Here is a 24,508-nt window from a genome sequence, read left to right on the forward strand (position 1 = left end):
GATCAATCAGTAAGCATTATTGATCATGTGGAAAAGTAGAAACTTGAAATATACACAGAGTTGGCAATACCATCAGGTCCTACTTAACCGGTTCGTTAAGACTTGGAATCCCGTCCGATTTTGAAAGGCTTTGACCGACGGACGACAGGACGCACCGTCATGAGTTTCACCCTTGAAAGATGGCGCGAGCCGTTCTTTTCTAAGTGGTTCGTAGAGTCGCCCGATGCGGTTGGTTAATACGAAGCTGTCAAATATCGCTGTCATGTGTAGACCTTTTGTGGTTGCCATTTTGCTTGTCCAACTTTTCTCTGCCCGAACTCTTCCTTTTTGGCTATGTACAATGTGATCTCTCGTTGACTTTTTCCATTCATGGGATTTGCTCGTGTTTTTGTCCGTACTGTGTCTGTCGACCTAGAGTTCGTCAAAGCTACATACAAGAATTCCTCGTTACAGCACATTCAAAATTCTGTTGTCACTAATATCCCCCTAACTTGATAATCGACTAGGTCAAAGTTACTTAGTACATTTCGATTATGATGCCTTCAAGTTCGTTCTTGGAAAGCAAAAGATACCTTTGATCTAATCGCTTTAACTAAACCTTAAGTAGCTCTTATTGGCCCATTTCTCGTTAGAATTTACGTCTCTTTAGCTTGGCATAGATATGGATATGTCGGTCTTCGTCCTGCGGGTCGAAAGAAGCAGAAATACGACGATCAAGTTGGCGGATCGCATAATAGGTGTGTAAGCGTGTGCGTCTTTTTCTGCTTCTGTGTCCTTTTATGTGCAAACGCGTCTGTGCCGCTCTATGTCAATGTGTGAGTGAATGACGATTCCCCAGCGAGTAAGTCTTAATTAATAACCCCCATAGGACTCGCCGCGATCACCCTTGCGCCCCGGCCGACCCCGATTGCCAGGTTCGCCCTTCTGGCCTGAAATGCCAGGCAATCCCATTGGACCGTCTCGACCAGAAGCACCTGCAAAGAGGACCAGTGAAAAATATTACCCAGTCATTACCATAACCATCTTGTTCATTATATATATATATAGAGAGAGAGAGAGTCCGGCATCGCACCCTTTCTCTACTACCTATTTTTATAACGTAGCTCTATCACGCCACAAACTTATGCAGTATTTGTCAATAGCTTAAAATAAAACGTGTTTTTTTAAGTATTACATTCATTATACAGTACAATTTTCCACAACATGATTTTATACAGCGCAGCCCTCGAGTGCAAACTTCAATCGATTTTAGCAAGGGGGCGCTGACGCATTATTCAAATTCACCGGTCACATGACTTTTATATTGTTGCTAGAGGTATGCTCTCTAGACCATTCAAGGTGGCAACGTATTCGTATCGCTTTTGCGAATGAAGCTACGAAGAACGTTCGTCTTCATTCCCGCGGACTTTTCAGCGTTAAGTCTATGCATGTGGTATTAATGCATCCAGTATTCGGACTGACCTGAAGATGAGGCTGTAGTCTTCGCAAGTGATGGATGACTTGAGTATATATATACATACCTGAATAATTATTAGGCAATGACTGTATTTTTTTGTGAAATAAAAAAGCCGACTAAATAGCTCAGTGATGTATCATTAGCATTATTACTATCGCTCTGTGGTTCATTTCACACACACCTTTCTCTCCTAAGTCTCCTTTTTCACCGGTGCTGCCTTTGTCACCTTTGACACCTGGTGGACCCTGCGGTCCTGGCGGGCCTGGTGGACCGGGCTGATATCCACCCATCATGTTATACTCACGGTCAAAACTGTCCGTGGCTATCATGCCTTGATGGGCAGCGTAGTGGGGAGGCGAATCTGACCCTCTAAACCACGAAAAAAGCAGGACAACAATGAGACGAAGGATAACAAAATCTAATTTTAAGTAAAATCATAGGTACTTATAGTTATGTATACGTAGGTAGGAACGTTGAAAAAGAATTGACTGTTTTTCCTGGTAGATGGTCTTCAAGCTACATAGCTCAAATAAAATAGAGCCTCGTCGGGTCAATACTAACGTCTTCTGAAAAGCCTGAGGTTTGGAACGAGTAGACGTATTAGGACTTCAGCATTTAAACTTAAAATAGAACACAATAGAAGAAGATAAGCGATTTATTTAATTTTAATTACTTACAATAAAAATCCTGCCTAGGCCCATGGACATACGTCTACTGTTTATAGTCAAAATGCATGATTAAAAGGAACAACACACAGGTGGCTCTATCACTTTCGGTTTGAAGACCTCGGTACGAAAAGTGCCCCTTAATGTAATAGACCTATATCGGAAAGAGTCCATATAATTATTGCAAAAGTTAACAGCTACGGAGCTAAGTATCCACCACCAAACAAACAGTTTTAAATCATTTGAAGAAAAACAGCTACAAAAATCTGGATTGTCATTAAAGAGTAATATGCTTCAACTGATGCCAAAGGACGTGATGCTATCCTTTTGATGGGAAGGAATTGTGCAATGTGAGTTGTCACGGCCTGAAAACACTTGATCCGAATCACTATTGTCAGTGACATCCCAGATCACATACATTTTTAACTAGCGGGCAAAAATAAGCGAACTTGGATAGGACATTTTAATGCACCTGCCGTATAGCCTAGATCCTGTAGCATCACACTATCATCTCTGTCGGTCTCCGCAGAACTTCCTTATTGGTAATAATATAGTTTTAATGGAGGAATACAAGAGTCACCATTTTCTGTCCAAAAATCATAAAAGCTCTACGCTCATGCCACTATGCTATTATCAATGAACATAGAAGGTGGCCATTGATCGATAGAGTGCTTATTTAATTTAATTATGTATACCTCAAAGTATAAAAATACTTGCTTGAATTTTAGCGGTCAATGCTTTTTCCACAGCTTACTGTATACGGTATATACGGTGAAGAGGCACATCAGGCCAAACAGAGCGTCGCATAAATTCGCTATGCTGCAAGTTAGTTCCTCTGATCATATAATGCAGACATTTTATCACGTAATAAAATTCGTTATATATGAATCTGTTACATTTTACTGTTACAGCAAGCAAAACAATGCGACTTTAAAACAACACAAACCTATCTCCTCGTTCGCCTTTTTTGCCTTGTGATCCGGGAAGTCCCGGTGGACCCATCATGCCCATATCACCTTTCTCACCCCGAGCGCCCTTATCGCCCTCCCTGCCAGGGGCCCCTGGTAGTCCGGGGGGGCCTTGGACACCCAGCTCGCCTTTGTCACCATGGCGTCCGGGTGCCCCTGGCAAACCGACATCGCCCTGATCTCCCTTGTCGCCTTTCTCACCCTTTTTGCCGGATTCGCCTTGTTCGCCTGAAATCGAATCCGAGAAACACCAAAGTATGTGGGCAAAGAAACAGAACAGAGGCAATGCGATAATCAGTGATAATATGTTAATCGAAAACATCGATCCTCTGTCGTAGAACTGGGCAAAAAGCAAAGATAGAGCGGTGGAGTCTAGATATAATCCAGTATTGATTTGATTTTACTATCCGACAGGAGGAAAAACAAAATAGCTGGCACAATGGTATGAAACGGTTAGGTGCCTATTATAAACCCTTTGCTACATTATGCTAGCTACCTGATAACATCTTATAATTAGTATTAATGTTGTGTCCTGTAAATTCAAGTCCAGAAACATTAGCGACCACGAGTGTAAAGAAACTTAACACTATGTTACAATCTATAACAGATAACATAACTCATCATTGCTAGTTCAAGTATGTAACATTCTTCAGATAAACATGTTAATTTAAAAAAAGAGGATAGAAGACTCATCTTAATTTTACGGGACTACATTCAAGAAAGTAGTCTCGTAAAGTCTTTATAATGCAAAAATCCAAGCTCCTTATATCTTTCCATCAACATTGATTACAAAGTTATTAACTGGATTAAGTTACTAATAACTTCGAACACGTCTTGCAAAAAACATTATTGCTCAAAAATAAATTTAATCGCTGATAGGCGAAACTTGTAATATATTCACATATGTGTCGGACAAAACGGACCGTATAAAATAATGAAGTTCTTGTGCTGCATCGAATCTCGGTCTTGTTCGATTTATCAGAAACTCTATTTCTCCGGTACTAGTTGTAACCCACCTTACAACACTAATAAACTGTTTATTCCTCCGTTTTTGTTTTTTCTCACAATGGTAAACGCAATGCGTTATTTTTGAAGTTTCGATTTTTCAAAACACTGTCAAGTTTTCGAGGCTTCAGTTATCTACTCTCAAGTAAGACTCACCCAAAAATCAAGGCTAATCTCACTAAAAAATTTATAGAAAAAAAAAGTCTACCGTTTCAACTTATATTGCATATAACCAAACAAACTTTAACTACACTGAATTACAATATTCCACCTACGCCATTCTAGTTAAGAGGTGCTCCGCACGCACAACAACGTACGGTGTGGGTTAAATATAGATATGTACGGATTGAACCTATCTGTGTAGTGAAAAAAAAGGGAAATCAATTCCCGCTAAGGACATATCGTGTCTTCATCAGGGTTTCGCAGGGTGGTAGTTGCTTGGGGCGGGAATAGGATTAGTTACAGGATCCCCCATGCACCCCAAGATTCAGCTCGGTAAGCTACAGCTTTAAAATAATCATTCGCTAACAATACAGAGATCGACAACTAAGATAGCACTGCACAGTTTGTGTGAATAAAGTTGGGCTTGAAGAAGAAGAAGAAGACCCAATAGCAGTGCTTTTATAATTTACATTCTGTCCAACGGGCCCTAGTCACGCTAGTCACGATAGAGTAGAATGATTAAACTCTGCGAATTCACGAGTATCGCTCACAGACTGTAGCTCATCTTAAATTGTTGACGTAACTATTTGAATAATTCTTGTTCCTAGCCCAAATCAATTACTGCAATGAATTCATAGTAAATAGTGTTGGGAAAAAACCGTGCGAAATAATGATCTAATTTTGGTACCGTAAAATTTAATTACATTAATAAAAATTGTTGGTGTTGGGAGCTAGTTGCCTAATGTGCGCCCAGTGTCAGTGGCGGGCGTAGGACTCGAAACGTTTGAAATTCTCATATGGTAACTAACCCCCTGGTTGGTAGATGTACAGCCCAGCTATGTCTGAACACAGAAAAATAATTATTTCGTACACGACCAAATAACAACGTTAATAATGCTGTAACATCTAATTTGCAGACAACATATTACAATAGGGTTGTGATGCCTATACTATTACTACAACATAAATAAACGAAATTTTACCTTTGATACCAATCTCGCCTTTGGGTCCCTGAGGTCCGGTCTTTCCCGTCGCACCAATGGCACCGCGTTTACCTCGTGGGCCTTCCTCCCCTTTGTCTCCGCGTTCGCCTGTGGGCCCAGGATCGCCTTTCTCACCTGGCGGGCCCTGAGGACCCTCAACGATCTGTACTTTGCCATCCGCTGCATTCACCTGAACCACCTGACCAGCGTCGCCTGTGGATACCCAAATGCACAACGTATGTATTTACAATAAAAAAACTACATAGCTATGTATTGTCAGTGAGGCGCGTACAAAACAGATGATCATCAAAGCCAAATGGCTAAAGTGAACATCTTCCTATAATCACTAGGATCCTTCTTATTGTCTGCAAAAATAGTTCACATACCTTCGAACAGAAAGCAAGAGAAAGAAATAAGAGTTAGCCTTGCTCCCACGACCAAGAAAACAGAATTCCTTTTATGACATATTCATTTCCAATAGTAGAAAAGGTCTATGCCTGCAAGGGTAACTGCAAGAGAAAAGCACCTCCTGAGAAATCAACAAGACTTTTATTTTTTACAGGTCCTTGAAACCAAGGCTCATTACTTTTTACGGCTAATAGGACGACATTTAGTCTATTAAGTGAGCGCTGTTTTCGTTACCTGACATGAAAGGACAAGAAGTGAACGTTTGCTATAAGGCTCAATGCTTTACTTATTTGAATAGTATCTTCTATAGGCTATGTTTCTGGACAATTGGTAAATAGCAAATCTTTGTAGAAAAGCTATATCCTTTGCCAAAGCTGGAAACATTCAAAGATCATAAAAGCACACAGTGAACACGCTATGAGGAATCATTTATGTGTTACCTTTTTGTCCAGTAGGGCCAGGCGGCCCTTGAGAACCATCACGGCCATCCTTACCAGGAAGTCCGTCTTCGCCATCCCTACCAGGCTCTCCAGGAGGTCCCTGAGGTCCTGGCTCACCCTGAGGGCCCAGCGCACCATGAGACCCTGCAAGAACACAGCAAAATGACAAACACAGTTTATTTAGTTTAAGAAGTCTTTGGCTCATCCATGTTTGACCAGCGTAATTTGTTAACTGTTTTCTTCCTATCCAACAAATATAAATAGGTGTACAGTTTAACAAGTTCACTACGCAATAGCCTTGTTTTTATCGATGTAAAGAAATTTTCATACATATTGACTACTATAGCTGTTATTGGTTCGTCTTCTGATAAATTTTGCTTAAACATTAACATACCGAGAAGACAATATATTGCTCCGTTACACTGTGTATACCTTTTGTATTGATAACCTAAAATGAAACCTCTCTATTTTGAGTCAGGTCGCTGCACATAAAATCGTCATCAGAGCGTTAACCTGAGCTTTGTGCAGTACAAACAATGGCTAGTCTTTATTAACGAATTTGCCTTGACTAGTTAACCGATTGCCAAATTAAAGGGCCTTTGATAATAGTCTTGGCCAAGCTAAGTCCTGGCTAAAATTTTTCCCTCACAGACCCAACGTATCACATGATGTCTACCTAAACCATTCATTAAATATTCTTATTGACTTAAAGTGAAGAAAACAACTGCGGATTTGTTTATACATTTTTCAGAAATAATTTATCTTCAAGTTGTTATTTGTAACTGAATGAACTCAATGGGTCGTCGAATAATTTGATGCATAGTTAATCAGATGTAGATATGGCAAAATGTCTTTTAGATATCACATCTATTAAGGGCTCATAGGGTCTGTACACGTAAATGAGGCATTTCATAATGAAGATTTTCTGTTTTTTAGTGCAAGTCATCACGGTATGTTAAAATTTGTTGTTTTCTCGATTTCCTCCTATTATGCCTTTCAATTCCCTTCTACTCTGACCGTACATTTTATGAATGCTCGACAACCCAACGGTCAAAGGTCTTTCTCGTTTTTGCCCAATATCGCACGTATCACAGAAAATTGACTGCACGGGAAACAAATTCATTTACTCGAAAGAGTTATAGACTCAGCATTGGAGCCGTTTATAAACTATAATTATTTACTGGCAGGGTGAAAGGTACATAAGCCGCGACGGCTTATGTCAATATCGCATAGACGGGCGTCTGATAAACATTCCCTAATCCTTTGTTTGAGTGCCGAGTTTATAAGAAGCAGTATACAGGATAGTACCAGGTCGAAAAAAATATGGATAAGATGCCTTGGTTTGGTTGGCTAAAGGTCGATTCATGGCCGGGCTCGGGGGGCATATTCGCCCGCCTATCTGGCATTTTCAAACCGAGATTTGTACGTGCACTTTCTATTCTGCCAGGCGCTTTGCAGTCAGTGACTTCTTACTGTGACCGAATTTCGTCTTTTTCGAAGGTAAAATGAGGTTCATACTGAGAGATCGCTCAGCTACCATTAGGAAAATCGCAGAGGAGTTAGACATCTCACGAGGATCATGTTGGATCATTCCGAAGACTATCTAAGGACAAGAAGCAAGGATAGTTCCGAAGGATCAAGGTTTCGAGAAAGCGACAGATTTGTCAACGGGTGAAAAAGGAATCAGGGCGTCATTTCAGGTGATGATACAAACACAATCATCTCGGTATCGTCAAAAACGGGCCAAGCTTAATTTCACCGCATTTTTCTATTACCGAAAGTTGCGCGCTATGGATTCACATACTGGATTGAAACAAGATATGAATTGTTTCGCTACGATGATGCACGGGTTAATAATCGTTATTTGTGTTGCGTTTTTTTTTACAGAAAAAAAACTCGACTTTTGTTCTGTGTTGATCTCCATGCTTTCCAGATCTAGCCCTTCAGAGATTTTCCTTCTTACCAAAGTTTAAAAAAGCTTAGGTCTCAACAATATAACTCTGGCATTCGGGCAGAGTACAGACATTTTGGAAAAAGAACGTTACTCTTAATTAAGATTAACAAAGATCAGTACGTTACTTCATAATGCACAAAAGTATAGTAATTTGTTGCAATGATTTTTTTTCATCAGGCGTCTAGTATTAATCTGTATGTCTGTTACAGTACAGCTCCCTTAAAATGTAACAGCAAAATTAAAAAAAAAACAGGAAATACTCTAATTTTCGCTTTTGGCAATAAACAACCATTGACGTGCATCATCACGGGACTTTTCGTCACACCAATCCTAGTAACAACACGAAACAATAATACAGAAACTAAATGAAGACTCGAGAGATCTTCGTCAGCCTACGGATCATCATGCTACGAATTAATTTAGGTACGACTATTTAAAATATATGCAACATATGCCGATTGTTAGTGTCAACTATCCTATTAATAGGGCCCTCGGTCCGTTAATTAAGTGATATTAATCGTTATTCACTAATATTGATATTGCACATAAAAATAGGCCTTCCTGTCCTATATAGGGTATATATGCCTGGATTTTCAAGTCGATCCTTGAAAGCCTTTCTTATTAACGACCATCCGTTTGCAGTCGACGCAATCGCTAATAATACAAACTTTATTTCTATCTACTGTTGTTTGATCTTCTATATACGCCTATCGTGTTCCATGTCACGAAGGCGATCGTACCTAGTTTCCAGGGAGAATTACAGTAGATCAAAAGAACCAAGTCTCACACATATCACGATACGTCGCTCAGATGTCACAGAGTAACTCAGAGTTTCTCCGCCTTTTGCCTTTGACATTGACGTCGCTGTTCCCCTCAAGATTGCTGTACTTACTGGTTAAATTACTCCGATGCCTCGTATAACACTAACCATGTCACGCTGACTCACTTCCCCATAATTACGTTCTCCTATGAAGGGTCTTTCAAACGAAACTTGTCCCGCTTTCTACAAGCAACTTAGCACTCGAATTGATCCGCTGTCTCAATGGTGGAATAGCAGAAACATGGGTAACCGTTATAGGAGTCCTATTGTCCATGTCAGATCAATGGACTAATCTACGGTTACGCTGTTTACATCTGGCGTCTTAGAAATAGTTTTATCTTATCACATTCCCTTTCACCACAGTAAGGCTTAATAATGAGAAACGAGCACAAGTACGCTGGGCGACGAGTATATTGTCCTATACTCTCCTGGAAGGTGTCCCCCTTGAAAAAAGCAAGGAGAGCAACCCCCGGCTCAATCTCGTCTATCACTTGTGCGAAGCTTAGAGAGCATTCAGGGGCCACTGTACACCCGGTTTTCGTTTCTTTTTGCGGTTGTTCTCACAATTGGCAATTGCGGCTTTTCTACAGGCACGTTATAAATCACTTCCAAATCCTATAAACTAAATGTATCATGGCTGATTTCAATTAAAATTTTTTAGTTAATACCTGTTTAACGAAGATCTGTAGCATAGCATACCCAGCACCAATGTAAGCACGCCAATAAAAGAATATGATTTCGCTATCAGGAAATACATTAACCTAAATAATACACTAGTCAGAATTTTCGCCCAGAAGGATATAGACCAAAATATGATTATTTCAACGTTGACCATACTTCTATGCCGATTACGCAGTTTATTTACAGTAAGACTACGGCTGATTACGCAATGACCTCAAATCCTTTGGAGCCCAACAACTCCTATAACTGAAAGTCTATTAAATTTGTCTGATGGCAATGCGGCTCCAACTTGGAATCAATCTGTGTAGCCTCAAAAAACGGCTCTTTGATCGCCTAGGTTTTTTCCATTGCAGATATCCAAATGCACAGTCCTGAACTGAGAAAGTCAAATGAAAACATCATTTTTTTTTTCTTTCTTTTCCGTAGTCCATCTTGCAAAACCAGTCCATTCAGTAATATCTACCCAGTTACAAACCGGCGGCTGCCGTTTCTGAACGACAAAAAGAACGATTCCACATTATGCAGGTCACCTTGGACCTAGCTGCTTAGTCTTGCATGCTAAACGAAAAACTCTGTATCTTCTCTTATCTGAATCGTTCTCAAGCTGAATCAGGACACCTCAAGCTGAATCAGGACACACAGCTTAGAAAGTTTCAATTCGACTTCTTTTCCTTCCAGAAGGAGAGTTTCCTTCCAAATGCACTTTTTTAGCACACAACGGAAGTAATGTGGTAAGCTTTGTAATTTGTAAATAGAATTAAGGAAAATCTTCCCTATAATATATGTTCTTAACGGTCTCTGTTATCGGTAGATTTGCCGAATATATGATTACTATCGGCAAGGTTTACGTCATAATCAGTAGCCCATTCAAACAAGAATTATATCGTTCAATCCATTTGATGCTCGATAACAGGGTTTTAACCGATTCCTAGTTGGCATTTCAGCCATTTTAACAAGTGGCGCTTCACTGCAAGCGGTAGAAATAAAGTCCGGTAGAAATTCTCATCAAGTCCAATGCCTATTCTTTCTTTAACTATGACGAATATGTTTCGACTTAAACTCTCTGATGTATGTTTTTTGGGTCCCGGTCCCTGCAACAAACCATTAAGTTCGCTTATCGCTACATGCTATATAGCACCACATTAACCTAAATGCTGGAAACTTACAATTGATCGAGAAGTCTTTCAACCCACACGACGACAATTTAACGAAAAAGACAAAATGAGTTTCTAACTACAAATCCTTTATATGTGGTCTTGACGTAATCAAGGTTACGCACACGAATCGGGCACGGCATTACAAAGGCTAAGACTTACAAATTATCATCCGTTTCCTAGATCATCGCTGACACTATTTCTTTTCACCGTAGCCTGCACTACGGTCTTCACCATGGCCTCTTTCTAATTCAATTACAAGGGTTAAGACGTCAGTGTCCGGTCGCTAGCCATCATCAGTCGACGGAGGTTATTAGGCTTCAGCAGCCTTAACCCGTCTGTCGATTTAGTCGACATTAGCTGGCCTCAGCGGATCAGGGGTTTGGTTTCATATCAGGCTTTCGAAACGGCTGGATGCTCTTCTGGAGGCAGTTCGTTTCACGGTTCACCCTGCTCTCCCTAACTGGTCAGGGTATTGGAGGAGCTTGATCTAGAGAAGTAGAAAATCTTGTTTATAATGCAGAATGTTACGTACGTCTGCAAAAAGGATGGCAAGGTATCCTGTTCCCCGCAAAAGCTGTTACTGCTGCGCCTGCCGGTGCGGCGGTTCCATTACAACGATTCAATTCGCCCCCGGTGGGCGGTGAGATGAACGTTCTTTATCTCTACAACTATTTGCTCATTACAGGTGCAGAAGGCCGCATAAGTAACAGACCTAAGCAGCAAGTCGCTGAAAGAAAGAGTACTTGCGTGTGCGCTGGATAGTGCAACGGCACATTTTCTCTCATCGTCCCGATGTCGGGACTGGACTGGATTCCTGTACGCCGATGTCCAGTGACCGACCAGCTGGAACTCCCATTTGTATTCGAAAAAGGTGAAGGCGGAGGGGAGTGAACACTGAAAACGTCGCTTTTCGCCCGGTGGGCGACTGTGAGTCTATTTAGCAGAAAGCGACGCAGGAGAGGCTGACGTCTTGTTACTGTGGCGACGCGGCCTCCTGCCTAAGGATAATCTAACGCGCGGTCTGGAATTTTTTATCATCTCTTCTATTTCTCCATCCTCTCCGTTTTGTAGCAATAGCAGTTATGCTAACTGCCTGTTTCTAGCTTCGCAGATTTGGCGTTAACAACCAAGCACTTTAGCCTGACTAGCATTTGAGTACTATGAGACGGATGTTTTCTGCTCCAGCCTATTACGAGTTTAAAAAAATCATTTTTATACTTTTATTAATGCTAATTTCTGCGCCCCCTGAATATTTGTAGTTAAATAGATAAATAGGTATTTGCGGAGTGCTCATAATATATACTAATATAATAATGCAAGTTTAATATAGAGAGTATCCTTTTTCCCTCAACCCTGTACGCGGACGTCTTTAACTTTGTCAATGACTCCTTTACACCAGTCGATGTCCGCCATTGATTGCCTAGGTTCTCATTTAAAGAAGTAGGTCCGTCTGCTCTTCTTCCGTTTTGCTGCGCTTAGAGTTCCGAGGTACGAATTTTCTTCGTATAACTGCTCCATCTACACGCTTATCTCTAGAGCGTAATTGTTGGCTCTGACACAATTGACTCCGTCCGGTAGTTCCTGATGCAACAGTTATTGATCTGAATAGTTCGATGCGTAACAGAAATCGTTAGGCAACGTTTTAACTTTAAACAACGAAAACAGCAGCGGCTCAGACTAAATCCGTTCTAGCTGTTCCCTCGATTCGATACGAAGAAAAGGCTCGTGATTACCAGAAGTATTCCACCAACTGATAGCCCCGTTTGTGTTTCCAAAACAAAAACTTTAGTCCATAATAATTGAATCCTTGCCAAAAAAAAAAAAAAAAAAAGGAAGTTGCAAGTTATTTAAATCGACGTGAGAATGAATCTAGTCCAGTCACTAGTGCGTTCGATAATTATTTGTATGAACTGCCCCTAGTAGGACACCTCAAAATGCAGCAATTATAACAATGATAGTTTTTGTAAAACGCGAAATTATTTCTATCTTTTTACGCGGTACACTGAAAACTACCTACTCTAGGAACGGTCTGTCCTGCAGAGACTAATATTTATAATTTTATATAGTATATTTTTAAGTGTCAAATCAATAATGACCTTACAGATTCTGCAGCTAGCGAATATGATACCGCCAACCCATGGTATTATTTATTCATAAAGGAGCAAAAAAATTTTAATTATAACGTGCGGGGGCAAAAGTTAGTAGTTAACTATAGGGTTGCTAGTAAACTATAGGTTGCTAGTAAAATATTTTTTGACATATTGGCTAAACTGACTATGTATACATCCTATATATGCCGATTGATTACGTTAAGGTTTAATGTAGACTTTTTCAATAGATTATATTTATTGTTGCTAATGATTGAACTATTTTATCAGAGCTAAAAGGATTTAGTGTCAAGAGGAGAATTTGATCGCTTTTTGTATATATATATATATATATATATATATATATATTTTTTTTTTTAGGGATCGTTACGAAGCACTTGTTTCTATCTATTTTTTGAGCAAAATAAAGAAGGTACAGAATTGCGGTTCTCTCCTCTGGCAGTCTGCTAAGGACCCCCCGATCACAGTTCAAGGCTAGTCCCAGAGATGATTTACTTTCTACAGGGGCGTGTTAGGAAGAAGCCATACCATACTTCGAGCACCACTGACCACAAGATATTAATTCGAATCCATTCAGCCTTACAGAGATCGAGGCGCTATATTAAAGTCAGAGCTCAATTATGTGGAGCTTTTACCTCCTCATTGCATCGACGTGGTCGCGTGGCCACTGTTTGACGTAGTGGATTACGGTTTTCTCTAAACCCCAGTTGTACCCAATCGCTGGAAATTGGGCCACCTCACCTCTAAACGCAATTGTCTAAACTGGAATGTGTTTCAATCGTGTTCCAGTTCACTAAACAAAGGGTGGGCCAAAGTCTACTGGCCCAAGAAATGACTTTAAGACAACACCCAATGTCGTTAAAGCTTGCCTAAATGTACATAAGCAAATCCTGGCTTTGACATAATATTGTTGTCTTTATTAGTATGTTAAAATAAAGACTTTCTTAGAAATCTAAAAAACCTACTTCAATGTACAAAATATGAATATGTATGTCCTGAGATATATAGTGAGATAAAACACTAGGTGCGTGTTAGTTATACAGGTTATTTTGTATTATATTCTAGCAGCGGGCTAAAGCTCGTCGCCAGCCATAATTGCTTGCTGTGATCTCGTTGTTACTGCCGAACTGTTGCTAATACAAAAAAAAGAAGCTTTTAACCACCACTTCCTGCCAGATCATTTAACTATATAATAATACCATTAAAACATTTCCATTGACTTCCTGCTCAGATTCAGTAACCTGTCGTTTCACTCTTACCAATTACTTTTCTCGTTGTCGCTTCGCTGGCAAATATCTCATGTTGACCGTCGCGATGGCCTATTTTTATTGATGACAAACTCATCAAAAGGCCTAAATAGACGAGTCCCCAAGAAATAAACAATATCGGTATCGTCGCCCTTAAGATGACCCCAGCTGGATATATTTCCTAACGTTTAGGGAATTCTGATGAACGTGAGCTGAATTTTTCTGGTGCATCCGCTAACTAATGGACACCAGTGAACAAGTACTTTTCTCATTAGATCATTCTTGTTTGCTAAAATAATTAGACACAAGTCAATTTTACCGATCCCCTATATCCTTCATATCGGCTTTAGCAATGCACGACGACGACATCTTTTCGGTATGTAAAGAAACGTGTCAAAAGTAACCTTTGCCTTTCGACATGTACTTCAGCGTCTGTTCCAACAAGCGGTATAGGGCGGAACAATGGACCTTGACCACCTGACGGAGAGCCATGGTACCGAGTACGACAGCAACGGTGGCCCTTGGCTCCTTCGCAACTTCCTGTATTGATCAGTGCCGTCCTTCGTTTAAATACAGTATTAAGAATTTGTCGTAGGCTCTTGATGCGTCTCGGAACTGTTTTTCCGTCTTCGATATACATCAGCTTTGATCTATTAAGAGCGCAAGTTTTTGCCCTTGACCCACATTTTGCCGCGCTTACTTTCAGTCTTTTTGCCTGTGCGAGGAACAACGCCACTGCTAATGCTACCTGCAGCCAGTAGCAATAGCCTGGTACCGTCCGTGCATGACAACAGCTTAACGGCTCAATAGCACGGCCGCCATGAACGCGAATCGTCTACAATCGAAGAGCAAAAAACACAGGAGAAGTGATATAGGACCGGAGCAGTTTGTAGCGAAAACGACAACCTGCAGGCTCGAAACGATTGTGAGGCTGTGACACGTAACACCTAACACTCTGACCGCGACACCCTGTCGACCCTGGTATAGGAAAAAACAACGGTAATCAGTAACAAGTGCAATACGCGATGCGTGGCTCAAACAAAATAGACTCGGTTGACAGTCAGAAGTCCCATTCGTTTAGACGGCAGCGACGAATAAGAGCGTACGGATTCAAAAACACCGGCATGAGCCAAGAAATTCGTACAAAATCTGGCACCAGTTACAAATCTACGCGTTTCGACTCTGCCAACATAGCTGGTTGGGCAATGGCCCGTAGCCGAAGCAGCGACGGCTGACAGGTCGAAGAGTCAACTGCCAGTGCAGTAGGCAGTAATTCAGGCTTGACGCGCTCAAAGAAGCTGGTTGAAACCTCTACTTCTTGTATGTAAAAGATAACTCCACGTATAGGCAGTGTGGATAACATATTTGTAACTATCTTTGTTGAATTCTGTCCCACATGATCGCGACTTTGGACGAACTTGGTGTAGAGGTAATACTTTCGCATAAATAGAGTTACATCTTTGAGACAAGCTGCCTCACTATCCACTCATTCTGTGTTGAAGGTCCTCTCAAAATACGTTCTGCCTGCACCAACACGTTTCGCTTAACAAAAGAGATTTGTGTTAAAAGAGATACAGGTGCACTAGAGGGACGAAACAATTAGATAAAAATAAATCTTTGGAAAAAGCAAATATAAGACCATTGACTATGTCTAAGAAAAATTAGGATTTTCAAATAAGCTGAACGGACTAGTCCTAACAGATATTTGTCACACTTTCTGCGTTAGCTTTGACGAAGCGTCTATTGTTGATGACCTTCAACTTAACAGCATGGTAACATTCACTGTTATAACTATATATTGACAAGAGCTGTTTATAACTGGTAACCGTAACAACAAGAGTAATAACAATAATCATCATCATTATCCATCAACTTACAGATTTGTCGAAATCATTGTTATCAACATACTATTATTAGTAATAACAATGTCGGTTTCCTCCCAGAGCTCCGTAGAACATTTCCTACTCGTCGTGAGAGATATTCTCTCTTATTTATGACGGTTCGCTCGTACAAGCAAATGCAGTGGCCCGATTTTTCAAATTGGCTTGCGTTCAGCGGAACTCTCTCTGCAACAAGGCGAACGGGACCGTCTCCAACGGAATGCGTTCAAAAGTTCCTGTTCTTTTTTGTATGACTTACACGTCCGTGATAATGTATCATTCTGTTAATGAAGAGCTTCAATAGCGACACTTCACGATGACATCTCTTCATGTTGGGTTTCTGTACGGTGCGGTCCAAGAATTAGCGATCGCTGAATGCGATGGCCCTATAGGGCAGTAAAGAGGGGCCGTTAGCTGAATCTGTAGATCAAAACCGTTATGTCAAGAATAGTGACAGTAGCTCCCTATGAAAAAGCACAGTATAGAATTCGTACGTTAACAAAAGACTCATTTGTTCGCTGGTGCTCTCTGCGGTCTTCTCCCATCTCGTCCAAAATGCATAGATTGGACGTTAACTTGATTTTAATTAGCCAGTTGCAAAACTACTTCGGTGAACTTGATTACATGTATGGTTTAATATTATCAAGGATAAAAGGAATCTTGCTTTATTTGTTAAGCTTTTTCTGTTGGACAGCTTTGTCTTCTTGATTCGATCACGCCATGTTGAGGCCCCCGTTAATCGTTTAAGCTTACCCGTGCTTAAGCGTTTCTTACCATATAAACCCTTCCGGTGCAGGAAATGCAGGTTTTTTTTCTGTTTCATATCAAGACAAAGGCACTTGTTCTCGTCACACGTCGTTAACAAACTGCATAAGAATCTATTATATTGGCTGCATGCTCTTCAGTGCCGGATGATAATTGAGAGTTCATGAGAGAAACGCTTCCCTGCGCTCATCATTCGTGTATGACGCACCTGAATGAATCATTTTTAATTGAAAATATATATATATATATATATATTACAGGTTTAAGGTGGCTATGGATGGTCCGTCTCGAATGGCCGGCCAGCGACCAGGGTGCATCTTTTCCGATGCCATTTTCGAATTATGCAAACAGTTTTTAAACGGCCCTCCATTTTCGCTGTACACAACAACATTGACCCGGACCACTACGGTAACTTTTTGATGAAAACCGATTAAATGAAGCGGGTATTGAGAGTGCATCCTTTAACCTGAAATACCCACACATTTCGAGGCAAAGTCCAGGGTAAAATTTTTGATCACGCAGCATATTCTCCCGTACGTGTATAGGAAGACGAGCGCTTTGAACAAGGCGCATGCTGTTGGGTTAAAAAGGTACAGATAAAAAGCTCGAGTTTGTTTCAGCTATAGGTCGATCCGTAACCGTGTGGGCCGCACGACACTTATCTATATGTATATTATTCAAACATCAAAGAATTGTAGGATTTATTTTGGCTATATTTCATAATATCTTGTGCGCGCCTTGAAACAAGTGATTCTTGGCCGTTTTGAAAAATTCAAATGGAATATTATAGAACAAACATCATGTTTTTTGCTAAAAAGCTAATATAAATGCTACATAAGGTATGAATGAATAGCGCTTCACGACGAAAAGGAGAACCTTGAAGACCATTCATGTTCTGGGCTAGTAAAAGCGGAACGGTAGAAAAACGGAAATCACCTACAGAGTGCCCCTAGAAGAGAAATAAAGAAAGAGAGAGAACATTTAACACAAGTGATGCTGGACTAATTTGAAAGATCGTTTGACGGCCAAAAAGTTCGGAGGGAGGTTCACGCCGAACGATTTGCATTTCGGGCAAATCTGGACCCGTCAACAATTGGCCCAGGGAAACCGCAGCGAAGTCAAGGAGGACCCACGTCATTACGTGTAATGAAACGTAGGTGTGTGACTATCCTCGTTTGGAGGGCAAGTTTAGAGCGGGAGAAGCTGCAAGATCTAAATAAAAAAAATTAAGCTTCTCAGAGTCTTTTTCGATTATCGGAAAGTTGTAAACATTAAGCTTATGCCGACTAGTTCTATGGCCATTAATGCTTACAAATTATAGGAAGATTACATAATACTAGTTGCCAAAATGGGTTTGGTTCTGCAAGAGGAAATCATGCGTCCTTCACAAGTATAATAAACTGACTGATGTGCTCTTGTTTGTCGCAATTGAGATTTGGATAATTGAGGCACGGGCGTTTGGTATAGAGCCAAATTCTCGATAGAGTAAATGGAGAGTAGAGGTAAACGACTAGCCAAAGGATAAGGAAAACAATTAAAAGACCGCTATTACCATTTCCTCTGTCTGATATATCGTATTTGTACTAGTTTACAGCATATAGCCATAAAGCATACACGCAACACGTCTAAATATTAAAATTTCCTTGTACATTTTGTTCTCTTTGTCCACAGTCGGATACGGCGCATATGTATCGTTAGATACAGAATCCTTATTCTACTAAGTGTACGTCACCAACTTTTGCTCGAAAGGTCTTGTCCTTCGCGGATCTTTGTAATTATGGCTTAAAAAGATCGTTTCAAAGTTTAGCTACGAGACTGATATGTAGAAATTGTGCAACGAATCTTCATATAGGCCCTTCAACACGGGACTGAGCGAAAACCGAAGGCTGATAATGTCGACGTCAAGGCGAGAGAGCAAGTAGCGGTAAAGTTGATCATGTAAAAACACATCTAACTGTGCTAGTGTTTCTATATACATTCTCTACCTGCCATTGACTCAATGCAACGACAACTGGGCATAGAACAAAAGACAGCGATAGGGATAGCAGTTCTACAATCACATTATATTGAAGTTAACTTGTGTCCCCTCTCGTCGATAGCTGACGATGAATTGTTCATACCGTTAACAGCTACTATTTCGAGATTCGCAAAAAAAAACACCTTTACCAGCAAATTTATAATTGTAAAAATATAATCAAACTCACCTAACAATAAGTTGGTAATTATATATGAACGTTTTATCAAGGTAAGTTGGATTTATCAAAAGTTTAATTCATTTATATTAATATAATTTTGATCCCGTTGATCGCTAAAAATCTTGACCGGAGTAATCCGAAAGGACCGTATGACTTTTGAAGGTTTCTCTTTTCGAGCTTCTTTTAAGTACTAGTGAAATGAAAAAGTGGCAGAGCTTCATGGAAAGATTTACATTTAAAAGTGAATGCTATGTACTCTTAATGCGTGATGATAATAGTAATATTCAGCAAACATGGACCTTGAGAGGCCTGTTTGCCTTACCCAACGATGTGCAAGCTTGGTCCAAATGACCAAATAGTGCATCATCGAGATCAAACTCCATTTTTTTTTCAGTTTCAATACGAACTTAATCATCTCGTAAATATAACGATACATTTTAGCGTATACACTTTCTATCAATCATACGCCTTTATATCTCAACATTGACACCTGTTCTTCCAGTACGGGAATAGCATGCAACAACTAGTAGCCTATGAGTGGTTACTTATCTTTGACATTTGGGCACAGGTAATAGAGCCTATATTTAATGTGGCTTTCTTCACACAAAACACAAACTTTTATTATTGTCAGTATAAAATTCGTCGCCGCCTGCGATTTTACTCCTTCGCTGATGAGACGGTTACCCGAAAAATAAACGTGTTCTAACTCGGAGACTTTGACCTAATCATTGAAGATTTGCCCCAAAGCGTAACGCTTTTGTCCGCGCTCGATTTCGAGTTTCGCTAAAAGGAGCAGTAATTCAACCTGCAGATTTCTTTGACATCGATGTTAGAATGGAGTTATTAGGTAAGTGAGCAAAGCTTGTAAATCTGTTGTCATTCTGCTGAGGTCTTTCCTACGTTGGTGCTCGTCTTCGCTGACATCTGGCAGACTCTCCTGTGGCAAGCATTAAACATGAAAGTAGAGTCGCCCTGAGACGCCAAGTTTTCAACTTTCGTAGCATTTAGAAGCGTGAAACGTAAGGTGGCATCATCTCTTTGATATGCCGCGTCTATTTCTCGTTCTGTATTCGTTTTGTGGTACACAATATGTCCTCGATATAATTCTTGTAGTCGAGAGGAAACGTTACAAAACAGCTAAGGGATGAACCAGGTTTATCCAGATCTCTAGCCGCTGCTATATGTCCTAAATCAATCACGTCACGTACGAATTTAATAGTTGTATGAGTCTCTAGCGATGGAGAGAGAAAAACAATTGTGCCTAAACACTGGACAAAAGGAAACCGACAAGAAATCTGGTAAAGCCACGAAACGCTATACAATGAGAGCATAACCTTGTTACAGGCAGAGAAGGAACCTACTCATGTTTATTGATGCAACGGTGCCTCTTCGCAGTACCCGGCGTTTCTGCTGACGTTAAAAAAAGGGTCGAATACTATTTATGCTATTGTGCTGCCTACAATGAAAAGGAAAAGATTTTCCTCTATGGTAATACAAATAAACGCTTTTCACACTCGTTTTAATCACAGCTAGGTTTGTTGGTTATACTGAATACGATCTAGCGATTGGTTCGCGTAAGAAGAATCTATAATAGAAGTCTATATCATATTAGTTATATTACCCATTGGATACTCCACATACAGGGCAAATGTAAATAAGCTACGTGGCATGCACATAGAACTAACTCAAACTATGAACAACCTTAACCGTATCGTACCTTTCAGGTTTAGGAAATTTCTACTATGTATAAAAATAGCTCCTGTGTCCATGTACGAAGGATGAAGTTTTTCCTTCTCCAGCAAACCGGACAAAAACCGATGAACCGTCCATTTTCCAAGAACCTATGTTTTTTCAGTTTGTCCTTCCTGCCATCCTCCCCGTGATCTCCTTATTTTTGACATTTTCGATCGAATTCGCAGATAAATATAGGGATATCTGTCAACATTAGCCACGAAACCCTCAGATGACCACTGAAACTCATCTGCTCATCTAAAGATACATTTTTATAGGGCCAGCCTGGACGATAGCAAGTCAGAATGAAAGGTGATAATTTGCGTAAAGACGTTTTTTTCTTGTTCGAACAGACCACATTCGCCATTGCGTCATCGCCCCCATCAGGTGTTCAGGTGCTACTGGCCCTCACCGCCGCAGGGACTTATGTGTGTACAAGAAGTGAAAGGCTACTATATTGTTACGAGGCGTCTGTCATCTCAATCATTTGATTTCGACTCCGCCTTCATTGCCCTCACCATAGGTCCATCATACGACCATAAGGATCACACAGTCGCGCCCGGACCATGTCATCATCGAACTATATCGGATCGCTTTGCTCCGTTCTCGTTTTCCTCCGAGAAGGACTCAATAAAAACCGGCGCTGTTAGTCGATCAAACCTACTGAATATGTCTCTCTGTCTGTGTGAGCGCGACGTCTTATCGAATTGTCCTTTTCTATGGTTTATAGGGGGAAGGGTCGTAGGGAGAACTATATGCTAGTATCTTGTAATGGCCCCCTCCAGGAGGTTTTAACGGCGGAGCCAATGGCGAAAAGTATCCAGTCAGCCAGTCGATGATAGGGCGGCTGAGTGTTCGGACCAGTGGATGAAACAACCCGCGTTACTGCTAGTATTACAGCTGCTGCTGTTGCTGATGCTTCAGACAACGTATACTGCGTCCGTGGAATCGGTGTCCGCAGGACAGGAGTATATCCGTACTTCGAAAACTGGTAATTTTCTTAGAATAAACCCCCCAGGGCAGAGGTATAGTAAGTACGTGACAACGGGGCGGACGAAGCGATGCTGCCAGCCACAAGAGGGGAAAAGCGTCACTATGAAGCTAAGAAGATGCGTGTGTTTGTGTGTATGTGTAAACGAAGGAAAATGACATCACTCTGAACGGGAATAGCAAGTAGGTGGTGAACTGAGGTAGTTAACGAGAAGACTTTTCGGTGTAGCACTGATCATATGAGGATAATTAGGATGGTCTCAGCAGGGGAAAAGCGGTATGAGACTAGGTCGAGCATCGCATACGATATAAGGAGTAAACGTGCAAACGGAAAGACGATCGCACGTTCCTCCCCTTCCCATAATCGTTGAAGGCAGAATCATACAAAATCTTGAGCAAGCTGAAAACGGAAAAAATTCATTAATAGTGGCACCTCGCTTCGACGATGGTAGAGAAGAAGAAGTCTGAAACCTATAGCCATTGCTATGGCAGACTGGGAGAGCTGGAAGCAATAAGCACGTTGCTTTTCACAGCTGCTATAACAAGAAAGAGCAGCCAAATATGTCTTAAGCTGCTTCTGGCGTTGCACACAGGCTAAGGCAGAAGCATTGAAAGCAAAACGAGAAAAGGCCTTTTTCTACGCCATGGCCGAATACTGACACATAGTGGACCAAACAGGCACCGATATGTCGAAGAGTGCCAGGTCGAAAGGGCCGCACTTTAGATGAACTCTTTTGGTACACTTTGACGCTCTTTTTTTGGCGCAGTCATACTCTAAAACACCTAAAGACACAGTCAAGACCATTTACGCTATACGCGGTATGTATTGCGTTCACCTCGCCATGCAGGGGTCTACTTGAGTCTACCGTAAACAGCCCAAGAGTTGCACGGAACGCGTACACGTCAACAAGACAAAAGGCAATCAAAACACTCACTAATACTGTAGCGTCGAAAATTAAGACAATGGCAGAGACAGGTCAAAGAAAGATACAGCCTAAAAGGAAGGCGGCAAGAACGATGACGATTGAAGAAACGAAAAGTACTACCTATACTACTAGCAGAAGCCAATCCTGCATACACACAGATACATACAGGACGTAGAAGTAGAAGGGAAAGGACATCTATCTGCTGGAGGCAGTGACGACAATGACGACTGCGCCGGCAGAGGAACTTCTGCTTGGTACCACCAGCAAAAGTGATTGAAGCAAGAGTGACTGATGCTGTGGAGAGGTGGAGACAGTCAACAGTAGACCGTTAAGTCCAACATCCGCTCACTCGAATTCCCTTAACAGCAGCATCAAGTTGTTTGATGTGTTAGGAGAATTGACGGTGCCGGTGCCGATATTAGCTGCTCTTTCTGCTGCGGCTGCAGCTGATACGGGGCCCACCAAAAGAGTCATAGATACGGCGCGATGGGCCTAGCATTTTAGCTACACGACGAACAACAGACGCAAGGACCTCAAACAATAGGTACTAACACATAGAGAGAGAACGAACAGCAACATCCACAAGATCACGAAATAGAATGGAAAGTTAAAGTAAAAACGGATAAGTAAAAAAAAAGTAAAAGAGGTAACTGAATATATTGAAAAGTAGGCGACCAAAACGAATCAAACGATACAACAAACAGGCGACCTCAAAGTCCTGCTGGCGCTGCTGTCGTCGCCGCTGCTAAGCCGGTTACAACGAAGGGGACCTTCGCGTGCGTCTACAGACATTGGCACAAGCCAGTAGAGACACGCGCACGCCTGCACGCACACAATCACGACGACGCAAAAAAAAAAGAGACGTTGTCTTGCCATCATTGCTGGCGTTGTGTAAAATTGTTTGAATCTAAAGAAATGACCAAGAACCAGATGGAAAAGGCGTACGCAGAGGTATCAGACGTAAGTCGTCAGCTGTGAGGAGCGTTTTTTTATATATAATAAGCGTGAGCATTTGACATAGTGGATAGCAGGCGTGGCAATAATGTGTAACGCAAACGGTTGATCTTTTTGATGAACAAAATAACAGTCTGTGAATAGCAAGTAATATACATTAATATATGTAATAACGTGAAAACAAAAACCAACAATGTGGAGCAATTGTAAAGTAATATATGTAAAAAATTGTTACCGTAATTAAATGACGATAATTGATGCATAACCTTATAATAATAATTGTTCTATGAATTGAAACGATCGAACGATCTTACAAATAATAACAAAAATAACACCCGAAACCTATAGACTTCTCTTGAATAGTACAAACTAAGAGCGATAAATATGTAAGGCATTGGAAATACAATCAAACGAAATCCAGAGCTTCAACATTGTAACAACATCTGTATTTTTAACAAAAGGTACGCCCACTTCTATCCAAGATAACCTCTCACAACAGACGAGCCCTAATCTACTAGACAGAAATACGACTCAGGAATAGGCCGAGCAGCTCTGCTCAATCGACAAACATTTACTTAGAGACAATTCGAACAAGTGGAATTCAAGTGCAGGCAATCCCCCGTACATCTACAGCTGTCTAATGCCATCTGCGCATATGCCCCTGAGCAATATAACTGGAGGCACTATTTGCCATAGCTTTCCCCCGAGTAGCGAGCGGCGCTCCTTTTCAGTTGGCAAAAAGGACGCCGGCATCAGGCTTGCATTAGAGCGAACAAAACGTCAGACTAACATGATTGCGCTGCTCAGCTTTGCTATATGACGCCGTAAAGAATACAATTGTTTCATGTTTTACGTCCAATAGTGACATAGTGAAGCGTTGTTTTTGGGCAGCTGGCTTCCGCCGGCACGAATCGAAGTCGGCCTACGTCCGGAGCCCAATCGAGACTATCACAGTTAAGTAGGTAAACATGTTACCGCTGAACAATCACGGGGACCCCTTCTAGCGTTTTGCA

At 41.0% G+C, this 24,508-nt stretch overlaps 1 protein-coding gene and 1 long non-coding RNA gene across 2 annotated transcripts in view; one reads left to right on the forward strand and one right to left on the reverse strand.

The window, feature by feature from the left end:
• Positions 1-6: 6 nt before the first annotated feature.
• Positions 7-24,508, reverse strand: part of LOC111266755 (uncharacterized) — a 101,805-nt gene continuing 77,303 nt past the window's right edge. The window contains exons 3-7 of the mRNA XM_022844496.2: positions 6,088-6,231; positions 5,240-5,452; positions 3,068-3,317; positions 1,638-1,825; positions 7-974 (exon numbers count right to left, since the gene is read on the reverse strand). Of these exons, the coding sequence (XP_022700231.1) occupies positions 853-974; positions 1,638-1,825; positions 3,068-3,317; positions 5,240-5,452; positions 6,088-6,231 (917 nt within the window). The 3' untranslated portion in view covers positions 7-852. The remainder of the gene's footprint in view (positions 975-1,637; positions 1,826-3,067; positions 3,318-5,239; positions 5,453-6,087; positions 6,232-24,508) is intronic.
• On the forward strand, positions 5,344-8,443 carry LOC111266758 (uncharacterized). Its single transcript, XR_002684257.2, has 3 exons — positions 5,344-5,475; positions 7,588-7,787; positions 7,975-8,443. It is a non-coding gene; the product is annotated as an uncharacterized LOC111266758 (long non-coding RNA).

The sequence above is a fragment of the Varroa jacobsoni genome, unplaced genomic scaffold (assembly GCF_002532875.2).
Source record: "Varroa jacobsoni isolate VJ856 unplaced genomic scaffold, vjacob_1.0 scaffold_1113, whole genome shotgun sequence".
Lineage (NCBI taxonomy): Eukaryota > Metazoa > Arthropoda > Arachnida > Mesostigmata > Varroidae > Varroa > Varroa jacobsoni.